The 16725-nt window shown below is 51.5% G+C and overlaps 1 protein-coding gene across 2 annotated transcripts; it reads left to right on the plus strand.

The window, feature by feature from the left end:
• Positions 1–625: 625 nt before the first annotated feature.
• AJUBA (ajuba LIM protein) lies at positions 626–12020 on the plus strand. Of its 2 annotated transcripts, XR_012330030.1 has the most exons (9): positions 626–1937; positions 4910–5011; positions 6658–6725; positions 6832–6894; positions 7613–7743; positions 7827–7878; positions 8579–8647; positions 8852–8950; positions 9102–9239. XR_012330030.1 is itself a non-coding variant. In XM_033851350.2 (8 exons), exons 1-8 carry the CDS (start codon positions 905–907, stop codon positions 9255–9257), a joined length of 1674 nt encoding a protein of 557 aa, XP_033707241.1. In that variant the 5' UTR covers positions 632–904; the 3' UTR covers positions 9258–12020. The 2 variants fall into 2 exon arrangements, 1 of the variants encoding a protein (XP_033707241.1); XM_033851350.2 differs by lacking the exon at positions 8852–8950 and having other exon boundaries at positions 632–1937; positions 9102–12020.
• The last annotated feature ends 4705 nt before the right edge of the window (positions 12021–16725 follow it).

Below are 16725 nucleotides of genomic sequence, written 5' to 3' on the forward strand. Positions count from 1 at the left end.
CGTCTCCGCACGCCCACGATCCCATTTGGTCCGGCTCTCCTTTCTTTCCATACCTGTCTTCCACCACCTCTCTATAAGGGCTTCCTCGCCTTTCTGGGCTCTTATGCGTCTCTGAACCTCTTTATGTATCTACCTTTCTTCTCTCTCCCTGTCTCACTACTTCTGTATCAGTCCCTTTTCATCTCTCCCACAGTCCCCACACTAGGAACAAAGTCACGGTGTTTGCGCAGAACATGCCTCGCGTCGCCCCTTTCTGAACCGCGACATTCCACCGTGCCCCTCCGCGCATTCCAACTGCAAACAAAGAGTTCCCATCCCCCTCCCCCACTTTTTCATGTCCCAATTCTTGAGTGATGTAGTAGCAACTGTCCAAACTGCCCCTCGCCCTCCTTTCGCCACCAGTCGGCGGATCTCCAGCTCCAGGACACTTAGCACCAACACCCGCCACCCCCCCTTTCCGGCGCACCAGATTCCTGCGCCGACACCCCCGTTCGTCTCGCACACGGCGCTCCGCCCCTCCAGGAAAGTAGATCCGGCCAGGCAGACAAAAGTTTGGGAGAGAAGTTGGGTCGGTGCTGAGTGTGTGAGCGAGGGGGGCGGGGGCCTGGGAGAGTGGGGCTGCCGGGCGAGTCGATGCGTGAACAGATAGACCTGCGGACCGGACAGCCGCGGCCGTAGGCACTTCTAGCCCCGCTTAACCCCTGATGCGCGGGGGGACGCAACCCCTCTCGCTGGGGGATGCTGCGGGATTCTTGGCGCCGGGCATCCGGGGCGCCCGCTAAACCCCTGTGCCTATCCTGTGCCCCTGGGGAAGCGAAGTCCGGCCGCAGGGAAAGAGAAGCGGCCGCCGAGACGCTGCAGGGTGCCGGGCGGGGAGGGGGCTGGAGGCCCCAGGCCCGAGGGCATGGAGCGGTTAGGGGAGAAAGCCAGTCGCCTGCTGGAGAAGTTAAGACTCTCGGACTCCGGCAGCGCCAAGTTCGGCCGCAGAAAGGGTGAATCTAGCAGGTCTGGGTCTGATGGGACCCCCGGGCCGGGCAAGGGGCGCCTGAGTGGGTTGGGGGGACCTAGGAAATCAGGGCCCCGTGGAGCTACTGGGGGACCTGGGGATGAGCCGTTGGAGCCAGCCCGGGAGCAAGGCCCCCTGGACGCTGAGCGGAACCCTCGCGGCTCCTTTGAGGCGCCGCGCTACGAAGGCTCCTTTCCCGGGGGGCCGCCTCCCACCCGGGCCTTGCCTCTACCTCAGTCATTGCCCCCCGACTTTCGGCTGGAGACGGCCCCAGCCCTAAGCCCCCGCTCCAGTTTCGCCAGTAGCTCAGCCAGCGACGCGAGCAAGCCGTCCAGCCCCCGGGGCAGTCTGCTGCTGGATGGGGCGGGGGCTGGTGGAGCCGGAGGTAGCCGACCCTGCAGCAACCGTACCAGCGGCATCAGCATGGGCTACGACCAGCGCCACGGCAGCCCCCTGCCCGCCGGGCCATGCCTGTTTGGCCCACCTCTGGCCGGGGTTCCGGCGGGCTATTCCTCTGGAGGGGTGCCGTCCGCCTACCCCGAGCTCCACGCTGCCCTGGACCGACTGTGCGCTCATCGGCCCGCGGGGTTCGGCTGCCAGGAAAGCCGCCACTCATATCCCCCAGCCCTGGGCAGCCCGGGAGCTCTAGCCGGGGCCGGAGTGGGAGCGGCAGGGCCCTTGGAGAGACGAGGGGCGCAACCCGGACGACACTCGGTGACTGGCTATGGGGACTGCGCCGCGGGCGCCCGATACCAAGATGAACTAACAGCGTTGCTGCGCCTGACGGTGGGCACAGGTGGGCGAGAAGCCGGCGCCCGCGGAGAACCCTCGGGAATTGAGCCGTCAGGTCTCGAGGAGCCGCCAGGTGCGTTCGTTCCAGAGGCCGCCCGGGCCCGGATGCGGGAGCCGGAGTCCAGAGAGGACTACTTTGGTGAGTGAGAGAAGTGGTTAGGGACGGGAAGAGACCCGTCACCGCATTCGGTTCCCCACTGCCCCGACGGCGGGCGCTGGGAAGTCGGAGGCAGAGACGCGGGGGTAGGAAAGAGGCAAGAGGAATTTCCCCTTCCCACTGGGTTTCAAATGGACCACGGGCACCTTATTCCTGCTAAATTCAACCCCCCTGATGATCTCGTGAATCCCAGTTCCTCAGCTTTAGATCCTGGGTTTTTCGCGGTAGGAGGCCTTGTTGAGGGTAACCAAGTGGGGCTGGGAGAGCATCCCCCCATCTTGCTCCCCCCTCGGCGGCGTTGCCCCTGCAGGCTCCTGCGCGCCGCGCCCCCAGCCGGGCCCAGGCTCCGCCCGCAGGAATTTGGGGAATGCGCGGGTGGGGGGGCGGGGCGGGTGGGCCGCGTGCGTGCCGGCTCCTGCCCGGGCGCTCCAGGTGCCCGCGGGCGGGGCCGGCCGCGCGGCACTGGGCTGAGGTGGGGTGCAGGGGGTGGGGGAGCTGCTTCCTAACACGCGCGGAGCTGTGGCCGCGGTCGGGGAAAGGAGCCCGGGGGGGAGGAAGAAAGCCCTGGGACGGAAAGCAGAGACCCTACTGCCGTCTGGCCCCAGTCCTGCTGGCTCCGTGCGTGGGTGGGCATTTAAGCCGATACCCGGTGGTGTCAGCTTCTGTTTTCCCCATCCTCCGGAAGTCAGGGCAGAAGCCTTGACCACCGGGACAACATCACCCCTGGATGGATGGCGACCGTGTATAGCTGCCAGAAATAACCCGGGCTTCAGTTCTGGCCATAACCTGCTCAGAATTCAGGCACGAAGTAGCCCCTTATTTCCTGCTGCTAAAGAAACCTGGTCGCCGCCTCTCTCCCGGACGCAGTTACCTTCAGGAAGTGTTAATTGATTATATGTCTCGGCTATTGGGGGGGGGGATATTGGTGTCTTGAACGATCTTTTAGTCAAGACCCACAGGCACCACTTCACTGTATAAAATAATGCCAATCTGATTGTGATAGGAAGTACAGAAAGAAGTGGAGGGCCTGCTCCTAGGTCTGTGAGCCTCTTCAGTGTTCCCAGCATCTTCTCACCTTTCTCACCATCCATGTTCCTGCCCCAGACCCCATGCTCTAGAACACTGTGGCTAGAAATGTAAATAGAGAGAGGAACCCAGCCAGGGAAGGAAGGTAAGGGAGGAGGTTCAGAGGTAGCAGGGCTGCAGGCTAGTTCAACTCCAACCTTCCCCCATTTCCCCCCCACCCCGCCCCCACCTGAGAGAGGAAAACCCAGAGCAGATGATGCTTTGGTCACGGGAGACTAAGTGACAGGATCCTTTTAGCAGTTTCCTTTCGAGGCTGGGGAGAAGTGGTTGATGGGTGGAGAGAAATCTCGGCTAAGCCATCAGAACCAGAAGGAAGAAAGGAGCTGGGAGAGAGTGCAGTAATACGGCAGGAAGAACCTAGGAGTGGATATGCTGGGTTAGAGGAGGTGAGGCAGACATGCCTGAGCAGTTGGCTCTTGTCTTCCCGTAATGTCCAAGGCTTCCCAAAGAAATGGCTCTGACAGAGCCCCCTGGCATGGCAATCTTGGGGCAGAGCTCCCCTCCCCTGGGGAAGCCTTGGACCCCGGTGAGGGGGAGGGCTGCTTCTCTCCCTAGGGGTCAGTTTGCCTCCTCTGACAGAACCCCCAGCCTGACTGTACCCTCCTACTCCTGCCCCTAGTAGGGGCCCTCTTCCTTGGCTACAGCCTTGCCCAGCTGCCAGAGGGTGGGAGCAGGACAGGCCTGGGCCCATCAGTCGCTGCAGCTGCTGCACGGGCTCCCAAGCCCCTGGGCAAAGACTGGATGGGCCCCAACAGGCAAGGAGTGTGGCAGTGTGCCGAGGGGGAGAGGTGGGGCGGGGTGAGGCGGGCCCGTTGGGATCTGTTCCCCAAAGACAGGCCCTAGCCCTCACTCATGGGCCTGGAATTGGGGAGTGGAAGGAGGGAAGAACACACCCAGGAAAGGGGGGTGCCAGAGCCAGGTGTTATGTATTTTAGAGGAAATGTCAGGGAAGAGCAGTTTGGCTCTGTTCCTCCTATGATAGAAGATGACAGGGAGACATGAGGGGTTCTGCCTCCCTTCCCCCCTTCCTCTGCAACCCTCAATCCTTGGAACACACCCTGCATTCTCAGCAGCCACCTCCCCAGAGGAGTCACACTCACATGGTCCCCTCTGCACAGGGCCCTCTGCTGAGCCAGATCCTTCTTTCCATCTTTGGAAGCCTAGAGGTACAGAGCAGAAGTCATTCTGGGGCTTCCCTGGTGGCACAGTGGTTGAGAGTCCGCCTGCCGATGCAGGGGACATGGGTTCGTGCCCCGGTCTGGGAAGATCCCACATGCCGCGGAGCGGCTGGGCCCGTGAGCCATGGCCGCTGGGCCTGCGCGTCAGGAGCCTGTGCTCCGCAGCGGGAGGGGCAAAAAAAAGAAGTCATTCCATAGCCAAATGGCAGTTCATTTGACAGATGGAGAAGCTGAGGTCCTGGAGAGGCTTTCTGCACCTGGCGTGCTTTCACTAGGAAGCTTTTTCCAGTCTGCTGCTGGGCCCTTATGGACTCACATCTCTGACTGTCCCACACAGTGCCACGGGGATCATATCTTGCCTGATTAGTCTTTTCTCCCCAACAGAAACCGAGCATCTGAAGTCCAGGGACCCTATCTTTGAGTTTCTCCAATTTTCCACAGTATTGGGCACAATGTTGTTGCGAGGCACTAAATAGATGTTCAGAAAATGTCTGTTGATTAATCAGTAAACAAGAATAAGTCTGCCCAGCCAAAACCTTGCTGCATCCCATTAACTCTCTCTTCCCAAAAGGGAGCCCGTCAAAAGGAGGCTGTGACTGGTGGTCCTTTGCCATCAGGAAAGATGAGGAATCCCTGGTTTTGAGCTGGGGGAGTGCGCCATGATGCTGACAACTTCTTCTCTCCTCTCAGGCACCTGTATCAAGTGCAACAAAGGCATCTATGGGCAGAGCAACGCCTGCCAGGCCCTGGACAGCCTCTACCATACCCAGTGCTTTGTCTGCTGCTCCTGTGGTGAGTGCAGCCCCCAGACCTTCTGGACCAGGGCCTGAGGCCTCAAGCACTCCCCGCACATACACACTCACAAGTGCCTAGGGAAAGCAGGGCTTGTGCCTCTCCATTTGCTGGTCTGGCCCCCACCTTCTCTCTTGCTTCCCTTCTCTGTGCTCTACCTGGCTCTCTCCCGCCCGCCCCCATGTTGGCGCCCCTTGCTGAGGTCAGCCCTCCCTCTGCTGAGCCTCTTTCCTCCGCTCTATTCCTCCCTCTTTCTTCTGCCTTCCTGCTTGCCCAGCCTGGACTCCCTCCCAGCCCTCCGGCCTCTCCTTGGAGGGGCTTGGTCTTGGGCAGCCGACTTGAGTTGCCTGGGGCGACAGTGAAAGACTGGAATGTGGGAAGGGTGGGGTGGGCTGAGGGAGCGGGGAGCTGTGGGGGAGTGGAGAGGGGGGTTTTCTCTCGGCTGGTCAGAGTTCAGCCACCTCGCTGGAGTGCAGGCCACCGGGCCATGCCAAGCTGATGACATCACGCTCCAGGAATGCCCGCTGCTGTTAGCTCAGGAGGCCCGCCAGGAGCAGGGGGTGCTCCCAGCGGCCTCAACTCCCCAGCCTTTCCCTCACCTCCCTCATTACCCGGCCCCCCTGCTTACCCACTCTGATTCCTTTGCTGGACCTTTAATTTCCTATCTCTGCCTGTCTGGCTCCAGCCACTCCCATCCCCTGCCTGGCTCCCTTTAGGTTCATCTATCTATTTGTCCTTCTGTTTATAGAGCCTCTTCTGGGAATGTCTCTTTCCCTCTCTCTACTCCCTTGTGTCTCATAAGTTTCTAAGTCAACTTTTCTAAACCACTGGACAGAGCTGGCAGTGGAGATTTTGATGAGAAGAGGGCAGAGGTGGGAAACTTGCCCATTCTCCACCCTTGTCTCATTCCTCCTCATACCTGATAATTTAGACACCCTGGAGCAGTTCCTGGGTGTTGGTTTCATGGGGAGCGGTCCTGCCTTGTCTGCTTGCAGAAGATCCTGGGCTGCTTCTGACCCCGGAGACTCTGGGTCCCTCTAAGCTTGGGGAAGCAGCCTAGTGCAGCAGGAAAGGGGACCAACTTTGCTCTCAAACAAAGCACTTTGTCCCCAACAGTAGTCCCAGTATGTCCTGACCTCCATGGAGCCTATCCCTGGGAGACAGACAGGGCTAGGAGAATAGGAGAGCTGTGCAGAAGCTCCTGGGTTGAAAGGTCCCAGAGAGCAAAGTCCACGACAGTGTGATTGTCTCTGAGCGCATTGTAGGCCCCGTGTTCAGAGCCCCTTGACCTTGTCCCCCAGCCTGTGGTTGGCTTTGCTTTCCCAGGTGGCTCCCCGAGCAAGCACAGGCACTGGAGAAGGCGGCACCCCTTTAAAGCAGGGCCACAGAAAACTGTTGAGGGGGGCAGGAGCTGGAGAAGCAGCAAGCGAAGGAGTGGGAATTGGCAGGAGTGAGACCAAACAAATTGGAATTGCATCAGATGGGGTATTTGTGTGGGGAGACGGGACAGACAGCAGTTAGGAGGACAAGCTCTGAAATCCAGATTTAAACGCATCATGAAACACCGGAGAGCAGTTACCCCGTGGCGGGGACGCCCTGTGCCTGGACCCTGGGAGAGGCTCCAGCCCCTTGTCTACTGCTTCTAGGGCGAACTTTGCGCTGCAAGGCTTTCTACAGCGTCAACGGCTCTGTGTACTGTGAGGAAGATTATCTGGTGAGTGAGGGGTCCCCTGGGCCTGGAATTGGCTCCCACCCCTTTCTCTGTGGCCCATCAGGTCATTCTCGGCCCGTAACATCCTCCCTTGGTCTTCTCCTCCTAGTTTTCAGGGTTTCAGGAGGCAGCTGAGAAATGCTGTGTCTGTGGTCACTTGATTTTGGAGAAGGTAAGCACAGTGTCTTCAGCTGAGACTGTGAAGCTGAGGGGCCGAGGGGTGGAATCAGGAACTAAATGGATACTGAGAAAAGGTGGGGGGAGGAAACCTATCAGCAACTATTTGGCGTCCCATTCTTCCCCAGAACCGCTGTTTACAGTGGCTTCTCTTTGCCTATGGCATCAAGTCTGGACTCCTCCGCCTGCCACCCCAGGCTCCCGTGATCTCTAACTCCCTAACTCTGCAGGCACAACCCGGCCCTCCACCTGAGCCAGGAGTGTGGGGTCCTGAGGCTTAATCCCCTTTCTGCTACTGGCTGGGATCAGTTGAAGCTCAGTTTTCTTTTCTGTAAGGAGGAGTTGGGTTGAATCAGTGGTTCACAGCCCTGGCAGCCTAGCAGATCACCTGGGAAGAAGTAAAGAAAATACCAATGCTGGGTCATCACCAGACTGTGGTGAATACTTCTGGGTGGGACCCAGGCATTGATGGGCTTAAAAACCTCCCGGGGTGACCCTGATATGCAGCCAAGTCTGAGAAACACTGGCCTGGATGCTCCCTAAGACCTTTATCAGGGTTTCTGCCTCCATTTTAAGACTCCTTGGTCATCCCAGATTACACAGCATTGTTCTAGGACGAGAGCAGGGGCTCAGATGAGGTTAGTGGGAGCAGCAGGGAACGTCATCGGTAGCTGGAAAGCAAAGACTGATTCTCCTTCCGCCCCACGAGCCAGATCCTCCAGGCAATGGGAAAGTCCTATCACCCAGGCTGCTTCCGATGCATCGTTTGCAACAAGTGCCTGGACGGCATCCCCTTCACTGTGGACTTCTCCAACCAGGTGTACTGTGTCACCGACTACCACAAGTGAGTCCTCCGCCCGGGGTGTGGTGTGGACCTGGGCTCAGGGATTCCCCCGCCTCAGCTCCCCTCTGTCCTCTCTCTTTCAGGAATTACGCTCCTAAGTGTGCGGCCTGTGGCCAACCCATCCTCCCCTCAGAGGTCAGTATGTCTGTGTTCTCCTGCAGGGCAGCCAGTGCTGCTGCCTCTGGGGAGGGACTGGGGACATGCCGCCTGGCCTCCCCTGGGAGGCAGTGGTGCTGAGGAATGTACTCCGCGAAGATTCCCGTGTGACTCTGCTCTCTGGGTCATCACCCTGACCCCAACATCCGGGCCTGGACTTGTCTGACAGCCTTGCTGGACCCAGGCTCCATCTCTTTTCTCCCAGTCCAGAGAAGGAGACTTTCTCTGAAGTCAAGGTCACCAGCCCCCAGATGTAGGGGCTGGAAAAAGGTGGGAAGAATCCTCAGGGCTGGTAGGAAGGGGTCAGAAATGATTTACGCTGTGTGCGCCAAGGGAGATAAGCCAAAAGCCCACGAGGAAGCAGGCCCTGTTGGGTCTCCTCGTCCCCGGCTTAGCTTACTTTATTGATGCAGCCTGCCTCTTTCCTTTCCCTCCGTAAGGCCTGAGCCCCTGGACAGAGGGGAGGCTCCACGAGGGGACACGCCTTCCTGGAGGCCAACGAAGGAGAGGGGGGACGTTCCCGCAGGGTCTGCAGAGGCCACCTCAAAGCTGCAGACTGTGGCAGAGAGGCTCTGGAGGCCTCTGTATGAACCTCCCGTTGGAAGGGGGGCTGGTGGGGGAGGGGAGAGTTGGGGTTATCGTGCTGCTCTCATGCCCATGGGGGTGTGCATTATTTCAGGGCTGTGAGGACATTGTGAGGGTGATATCCATGGACCGAGATTATCACTTTGAGTGCTACCACTGTGAGGTGAGTGTTGGGCGCCTGGGCTCCCAGAGGAGAGCTAGAAGAGGGCTGGGGGAGTGAAGTCCTAGAACTGCCACAGTCTGTAGGAGAGGTCTAGGATACGGGAAACCAGGAAGGTGCTCTGACCCATCTCCAGTCTCTTTCGCGTCCTTCAGCCACTCTCTCTGGGTGTGGTCGTTTAGTCCTTTCTAAATCTGGCTTCCCCAGAGTCAAGACTCCCAAAACTAGGGACTCCTGGTAACAGCTGGAAATGGGAGCCTGTCTCATTATTTCTGCTGTAGCAGCGACACCTGGCGTCCAGCTGAGGTATTTTCTCAGGTTTCTCTTCTGGGAGTTCATCCCCCTCCAACCCCGCCCCCTTTTTCCCAGTCACTGGGAGTCTAGTGCCCAGCAGGGCCGACTTCCATGATGTCCCTGGTTCCTGGGCTGAGGTAAACTAGGTGTCCTTCTTCCCTAGGACTGCCGGATGCAGCTGAGTGACGAGGAAGGCTGCTGCTGCTTCCCTCTGGATGGGCACTTGCTCTGCCACGGCTGTCACATGCAGCGGCTCAATGCCCGACAGCCCCCTGCCAATTATTGGGTCGGCCAAAAAGTTCCTTCGGTTTTTAAGTAAAAATAAGAGACACATTTTTCATTTTCACCAAGAACTTTATTGGACAGTGTAATCACTGTTTCGTTCCACTACCTTCTACCATTTTTCAGGCAACTTCATAATTCCATCTTCCCAAAACTTTTCATCTTTTTGAGCAAAGAACTGTTCCAGGTGCCTTTTACAGTCTTCCAGGGAATTGAAATTTTTTCCATTAAGAGAATTTTGTAAAGACCGAAATGAATGGAAATCTGAAGGTGCATTGTCTGGTGAATACAGCGGATGAATCAGAACTTCCCAGCCAAGCTGTAACAGTTTTTGCCAGGTCATCAAAGAAACACGCGGTCTTGCGTTATCCTGATGGACAATTATGCATTTTCTGTTGACTAATTCCGGATGCCTTTCATCGAGTGCTGCTTTCAGTTGATCTAATTGGGAGCAGTGCTGGTTGGAACTTATCATTTGGTTTTCTGGAAGGAGCTCGCAGTAAAGGACTCCCTTCCAATCCCACCATATACACAACATCACCTTCTTTGGATGAAGATCGGCCTTTGGTGTGGTTGGTGGTGTTCATTTTGCTTGCCCCACGATCTCTTCCATTCCACGTTATTATTGTACAGTATCCACTTTTCATCACCCGTCACAATTTGTTTCAAAAACGGAACGTTTTCGTTACATTTCAGTGGAGAATCGCATGCAGAACTATGTTCAAGAACATTTTTTTTTTTCGCTTAACTTAGGTGGAACCCGAACATCAAAGCGATGAACATAACCAAGCTGGTACAAATGATTTTCAGCGCTTGATCTGGATATTTTGAGGATGTCAGCTGTCTCCCTCGTTGATTGTTCTCAGTTAATGTCTTGATTTGATTGCTATCAACCAACTGGTCTACCCAACCGCAGAGCTTCATCCAACGAGATATCTCCAGCATGAAACTTCGCAAACCACTTTTGACACGTTCGATCAGTCACAGCACCTTCTCCATACACTGCAAAAATCTTTTTTTGCGTTTCAGTTGTGTTTTTACCTTCCTTGAAATAATAAAGCATAATATGCCGAAAATGTTCCTTTTTTCTTCCATCTTCAATATTAAAATGGCCACACAAAAATACACCAATTTTTATAAGTTTTTTAAAAATGCACACTGATGTGATAGCTGTCACGATACAATCTAACAAAATTGTTTCAAATGAAGTTAAAGACAACTAAGCGCTACTAGAGCCATCTCATGGAAAACATCAAATGAACTTTTTGGCCAACCCAGTATATCTGAGATGCAGTCACTGCCGCTGCCGTCACCACCATTGACAAATTCCTCTGGCCAGTGGGCCCCTCTGAGGCCAGCCAAGAAAAGGAAGGCACTCTGTAGCCCTGGCAGAAGAGTCCTCTAGGGAGGGCCCCAAGGGCCAGAGACCCAAAGATCAAGACATTCCAAATGGATTGTGGAGGAGGAGCCCTCCAGTTGCCATGATGTGGGTGACTGGCCTTTCCAGGTGTGCAGCCTGTGCTGTAGCACATTACAGGCACACACAGGCGGGTTCCAGTATTTTCTAAAGGTCTGATTCTAGTCTGTATCTCTAGTATACATTTGTGTGCACACACGGGCACACACACACAATCTCTCTCTCTCTCTCTCTCTCTCTCTCTCTCTCTCTCTCTCTCTCTCTCTCTCTCTCTCTCTCTCTCTCTCTCTCCAGGGGACTCTTACACTTGGTTCATTAGTAGTAGTTCAGCTCTCCAGACCTGCTGCCTCTCAGAGGAAACCAGAGTTATTTCCACCACAGCTCCCAAACTCTTGAGGTTCCAGGAGCTAGAGAGGCAAAACACTTTCACTTGGTTCTGATCAGTTTGGCTAGATCTCTTAAAACCAATCCACTAAAAACTTGTTTACTTAAAGTTCACTTGATGACCAGTTTGCCAAAAGCTGAGTTCCCTTTTGGGTATTTTTATAGCCATTTAGTTGTTCTGTTCGTTTTTGTCACGCTTGGGTATTTCAAGGATTTATATCTTTTCATCTAAGAGTACCCCTGAGTTAGCAGCAGCATAAATTTATCAAATTTGCAGCACTTTGTAAATGACGAGATTGCTTCCTACCTTTATGGATATCTTTTTCTGTTACCTACTTTTCAAACTTTTTTAAAGTTTCCAGCAATAAATAGAATTGGTACAGACATTTTGTGTATCATTTTTTGTGTTTCTTAATCCAATATTCTTTTCCAAATTAGATGCTTTGAAAACTGTAACAGAGCTCAATATGATTTTGATGCCTTGGTCTGTCTACTACATTCCTGCTGTTGAAAGGCCAATATAGTCTCAACAAATAAACAGGCATGTGGCATATTCAGTTGACTAACAAAGGTGTACAGACAATAGCAATGAAAAGTGAAAGGGTGAATCTGCTAAACTTTTTGAAATGCTGCAGATTTGATAAATACTTATTTGAAACTGTCTCTAGGTGAATTGGTTTTAGGCAAATTAATCTGATAACCTTTGATCCTTATTCTTTATTCTCCACCACTTAGAGTTTCATATTGGAAATGACTCTTGAAAACAGAAATTCCACATTTAGGGATGATTCTAAGATGACTTTGCCAGCCAACCTGGGAACTGCATAAAAGAGGCCTCTGAGTGAAAGTAAGAGATCAGATTCACACCATGGAGTGCCAGAGTGGGGGAAATGCACTTTTTTTTTTTTGGCAGGGTAATGTTCTGAAACAAAATTACGTGTTCTACAGCTGGGATTGCTTCTTCTGAACTATTGTTATTAAATAAGTGAATACAAAGGCTCTGTGACTGGGAAAATTTCTCACCAGGCTGCTCCAGGTCTGGGAAATGCAGACAAGCACGTGTAGCCTTACATCCATCCCTTCGGTTGTTTTACTCTTGGGGGTCTTGTCCACTCTGTCACTCTGACCCTTTGTTTCTTACAGTGGTTTTGGCCTCCCTCTACCACTGACTGGCTGATTCCTTCCTAGGTCTGTGCTCGTCTGTCCTCACCCTGAGGGGTCCCCAAGACTCTGTCCTTGCCACTAGGGCTACTTTCTCCCTCCTTCCTGAGGAAAGACAAGTGCTAATATCTGATGAAGACGGGCCCAGGGAAGGCAGGCCATGGCATAGGAGCAGCCCCAGCTGTCGCAAGGCATCACTGGCAAGTTCCAAGTGTACCCCACATCTCAAGAGTTTCCCTTCTTCCTCTTCATGGGGAGATTGTTCATCCTTAGCAGTTGTATTTACTATTTCCTGTTGGTATTGAAAGATTCATGGGATGCTGCCAAGGATACAGCAACAGGTGGACCTTGTTTGGCCAATTTGCCACCTGATTTTCATCAACAGCCAATAGGCCGGAGACAGCGAAAGGGGAAATGGAAGAATTATGGATCCGTTTTGTGTCTCTTTAGATGAGAGTCACGGACAGGGGTCAGGCTTTCACAGCAGACTTGAGCTATTTGCTCTGGCCCGCCCTGTTTGCTACAGGCCAGAATGCGGCTTGTGAATAAGCCGGCTGGTGCAGGTTCTCTGCCTTACCTCTTAGAGACTTGACTGCTTCCCCTTCCGCCTGGAGCTCTCAGGGCCACAGAAATGGTAAGACTCCGTTTATAATCAGGCTGGAGACCATCCTCAGTCAAGGAGGACATACGAGAAAGCTGTTTCAGGGCACAGAAAGCCATTTGGATGAGGTCCCTGAGACTGTACCTAGATGGAAGGGAATAAGAAGGGGGGAATAAAACGAGACTAACAGGACTGCGAGAAAAGGATTGGGAAGAAGCAGTGAGTTGAAGCATTTTTATTTCTTTTTTTTTCTTTTCTTAGAAGGACCCATACCCCAGAGCTGGCCTAGGGGCATTCAGAATCCTAAAGGCAAGACTCCACAAGAAGGACAAGGGTCCAACCAATCTCAATCCTCTCCGTCCTCTCCTCCCTTGCAGCAAGGAAGACCTAAGGCTGGGCCTTTGCTGTGTCAATTGCTTGCGGAGGGCCCTGTTGTCCACGCTTGGCTCTCGTTGGGAAGGAGGTCCTAAGGTTTGACCTTGGAAATCTGAGCAGACGGTTCCTGGGACATATAGATTAGACGGGTCTAACTGTGATGGTCGGGAAGTCATCAGAGGCAAATTCTGTCCACTGTGGTTATTATTTCAGCTACTCTCCTCTTAGAAAGGATAGTGTTGACCCATGTGAAGGGAGCAGGGGGAGATGGGTTAGGAGGAAACCTACTAAAAGGTACTGGTTAGGCTTGTATCCTAGAGAGAGCCAAGCGAGGTGTGCGTTTAGAGATATTGCTGTCACCTCATTTTACTGAATGAAGAAATAGAAACTCTGAGTGATGATGGGACTTACCCAAGGTCACACAGCTGGAAAATGACTTTCCAACTTCTGAAGACTAATAAAGAGCTTATTTCCCCTCTTCCCTCCCCACTACCCCCACCCAGGGACTCCCAGGGCATAAGTAAACTGTAAATGAGACAAGTGCTTCACTATGACAGATAATTAGGGCAAGTTTTAGCAGGAAAGCCAGGGAACACGAGAGATAATAATGAAAACTTTTGGTTCTTATTAGTACTTTTTTGTTAATTAGGATTAGCAATCACCAAAGTACCTTTAAGAGCACATTAGGGGAAACAAAGGAAATATACTGCAGGGGAGTCCCTGTCCTTGAGGAGGTCACAGTCCAGCCAGGGAGATAAATACACACGTAAAATGCGGTGAGAAGATTACAAGCAACATGTCAACAAATGCAGAGAAATTGAGTGTTACAACGAGACCTAATGCGCAGGGTACAGGTGACAGTGATGAGACGGTCTGGCTTAGAGTGTAGATCAGAAGGCGGCAGCCCACTGGCTAAATCCTGTCCCCAAATGCATTGAGTTTGGCCCACTGGGAGTTATTTTTTATAGTATGAACTTGAACCCTAGTTGAAGAAGGAAAAAATGCCAGCTAATAAATGGAGAAAGAATGACAGAATGGGAAAAATGGCATTTTGTGAACTTTAATAAAACTATTGATCCTAGCAAAGATTATTAATTGGTGTTAAACACCATAGGTGAAATGATTGGTAGACAACTGCACATTGATACAGCGCCAAGTAACACTGTCAGTTTACAAACTTGAGGACAAAAATGTAACTGTATATTGGAGGGATCAGACTGTCATCACTCATTTCCTGGAAACAGTCTTGGTATCACTTACCAGTAGGCCAGTTCTGGTATGAGACAAATGCATAACCCAACCTAGCATATATTCTAGCTGCTCCCTACCCCAAAAGAAGTATTAGATATAACTTACAGTTTACAGGAACTATTGGGGATAGAGAAACGAACTAATGGACACTAGGAGGAAGCAACTGGACAAATCTAGGAGGTGAAGCATTCTGCAGGGCAACTGGCCAGCTCTCTTCAGCAAGTCAGTATGTTTTTTTTTTTAAGCCAAAACTGCTATGAAAGAGACTTAAGGTATGCAATAATAATACAATGCATGGTCCTGGATTCCCTGTTAGTTTAAACAAATTGCTACAAAAGATGTTTGTGGTCAACTGGAAATGTTTTAATATGGACAGGGGATTAGATGGGGTGAAAATTTACTGAAATGGAAAGGTCAAAATCATTAATAAAATACCAGTTCCAAAACCATAATCATTTTGCTTTTAAAATGTCTATATATTTATGAATAAAAAAGATCTGAAAGGATATGCACTAAGGTGTTAACAGTTGTGCTCTCTGAGTGGTGGGAATATGTTCTGTTGTTGTTGGCCTACATTTTCCGTTTTTATACGATGCACGTGTACTTCCTCTGTAATAATAATAAGCTATTATGAATAAAATAACTGGTTGCCAACATTTACATTTCAGGAGATTTCATATAAAAATCTGGATATTATACACAAAGAGCTGGGTTTCTAAGGTTTTTTGAATAATCAGAAGCTCTGTCACCCCGGGCTTCCATTGCCACATGGCAGCAACTGGTCGGAACTGAGTGATGGCTGCTCCTTTGCTTGATGTATTCTCTCCTTAGTTTGTCACAGTCCCCACCACTCTTTGGTCTGTGCCCTTCATACATTAATTACCTGCCTGGCTCCCACAGACTTTTTTTTTTTAATATAAATTTATTTATTTATTTATTTTTGGCTGCGTTGGGTCTTCGTTGCTGTGCGCGGGCTTTCTTTAGTTGCGGCGAGCCGGGGCTACTCTTTGTTGCAGTGTGGGGGCTTCTGATTGCTGTGGCTTCTCTTGTTGCGGAGCACGGGCTCTAGGCACACAGGCTTCAGTAGTTGTAGCACGTGGGCTCAGTAGTTGTGGCTCGCGGGCTCTAGAGCACAGGCTCAGTAGTTGTGGTGCACGGGCTTAGTTGCTCTGCAGCATGTGGGATCTTCCTGGACCAGGGCTTGAACCCGTGTCCCCTGCATTGACAGGCGGATTCTCAACCACTGCGCCATCAGGGAAGCCCTCCCATAGACTTGTGAGTCAGTAACCCTTGATTTGGATGATCAAAGGCTCCCCATCCATAGAGTCTCCCATTATTAATCATTTGAAAATACTGATAAATTAGTTTTGAAATGCTGCCCAAGAAAAGCATGCATTCCAGAAATATCTGTGCCTGTGTTTTTATACAGCAACCCAGTCATGGGAAACCCAGATGTAACACATAATCTACTTAGCTACCATGGTTGAATACTATAAATTAGTTTGGCAAAATTTCTCTTTGGTAAATGGAATATAGAAAGTATACTAAATTGCTAACTTCCTCAAGGATTTGCTTTTTTTTTTTTTTTTTTGGCATAACACCTTAATCATAGGAGATGTTTCAATATTTACAGTGTATGTTCTTCCCAAGCATGAAACTCCAAATGCCCTTTGGTAGGTCTATTTCTCCCACTGGCTCTGACACAATTTTTAAAGGAGAAAATCTCTTCCATATGCAGCTCAGTATGAGACAGTGTCATCATCAGTTTAAAGCCCAGGGAAATACTTTATCAGCCTGGTACGTGTTTACGCATTACAGCACCACACTCAGTCGGTTATAACAAGAACTGAACACGTTGTGCTTCATGTCTAGCTTTTCAAAATGATATGAGTCTTCTTCTGAGTCAATTTCCTTTAACTGTTTCATATTCCTTTGGTAAAAATGGTTTCAATCTGTCCCATTTTTTGAGCCAAACTTCTCAGCTTTTCTTTGAGATCCAAAATTTCCTATCAGGCCTTCTTTATATCCTAGCTCACAACAGAATCTCAGTAAAACCAGGCTCATTCCAGTTTGTATAACAAGTTTCCATGAACAGTCAGGCCACCCTTGAAGCCACAGCGCTGGGTTTGAAAGCCCCTTGGAAGGGTTAAGCGTTTGCAAAAGTGGCACATTATGAACATTTGTTCTAAAATTTTCATTTGATGTCATAGGTTGATTACATATTTTCTTTATCCACCTGGTTTCTCCTTAAATCATGTACTTACAATGGGCATGAAATTTTCTAGCTTAATCAATAGTTGTGGCTCTGAATAACTT

The sequence above is a fragment of the Tursiops truncatus genome, chromosome 2 (assembly GCF_011762595.2).
Source record: "Tursiops truncatus isolate mTurTru1 chromosome 2, mTurTru1.mat.Y, whole genome shotgun sequence".
Classification (NCBI taxonomy): Eukaryota; Metazoa; Chordata; class Mammalia; order Artiodactyla; family Delphinidae; genus Tursiops; species Tursiops truncatus.

Bases quoted from the DNA above. Each gene is read 5' to 3' on its own strand.
- AJUBA (XM_033851350.2), top strand. From the start codon at position 905: ATGGAGCGGTTAGGGGAGAAAGCCAGTCGCCTGCTGGAGAAGTTAAGA. The intron at 1,938-4,909 runs GTGAGTGAGAGA...CTCTCCTCTCAG, and splicing joins GTCCAGAGAGGACTACTTTG to GCACCTGTATCAAGTGCAAC. The intron at 5,012-6,657 runs GTGAGTGCAGCC...TACTGCTTCTAG, and splicing joins CTTTGTCTGCTGCTCCTGTG to GGCGAACTTTGCGCTGCAAG.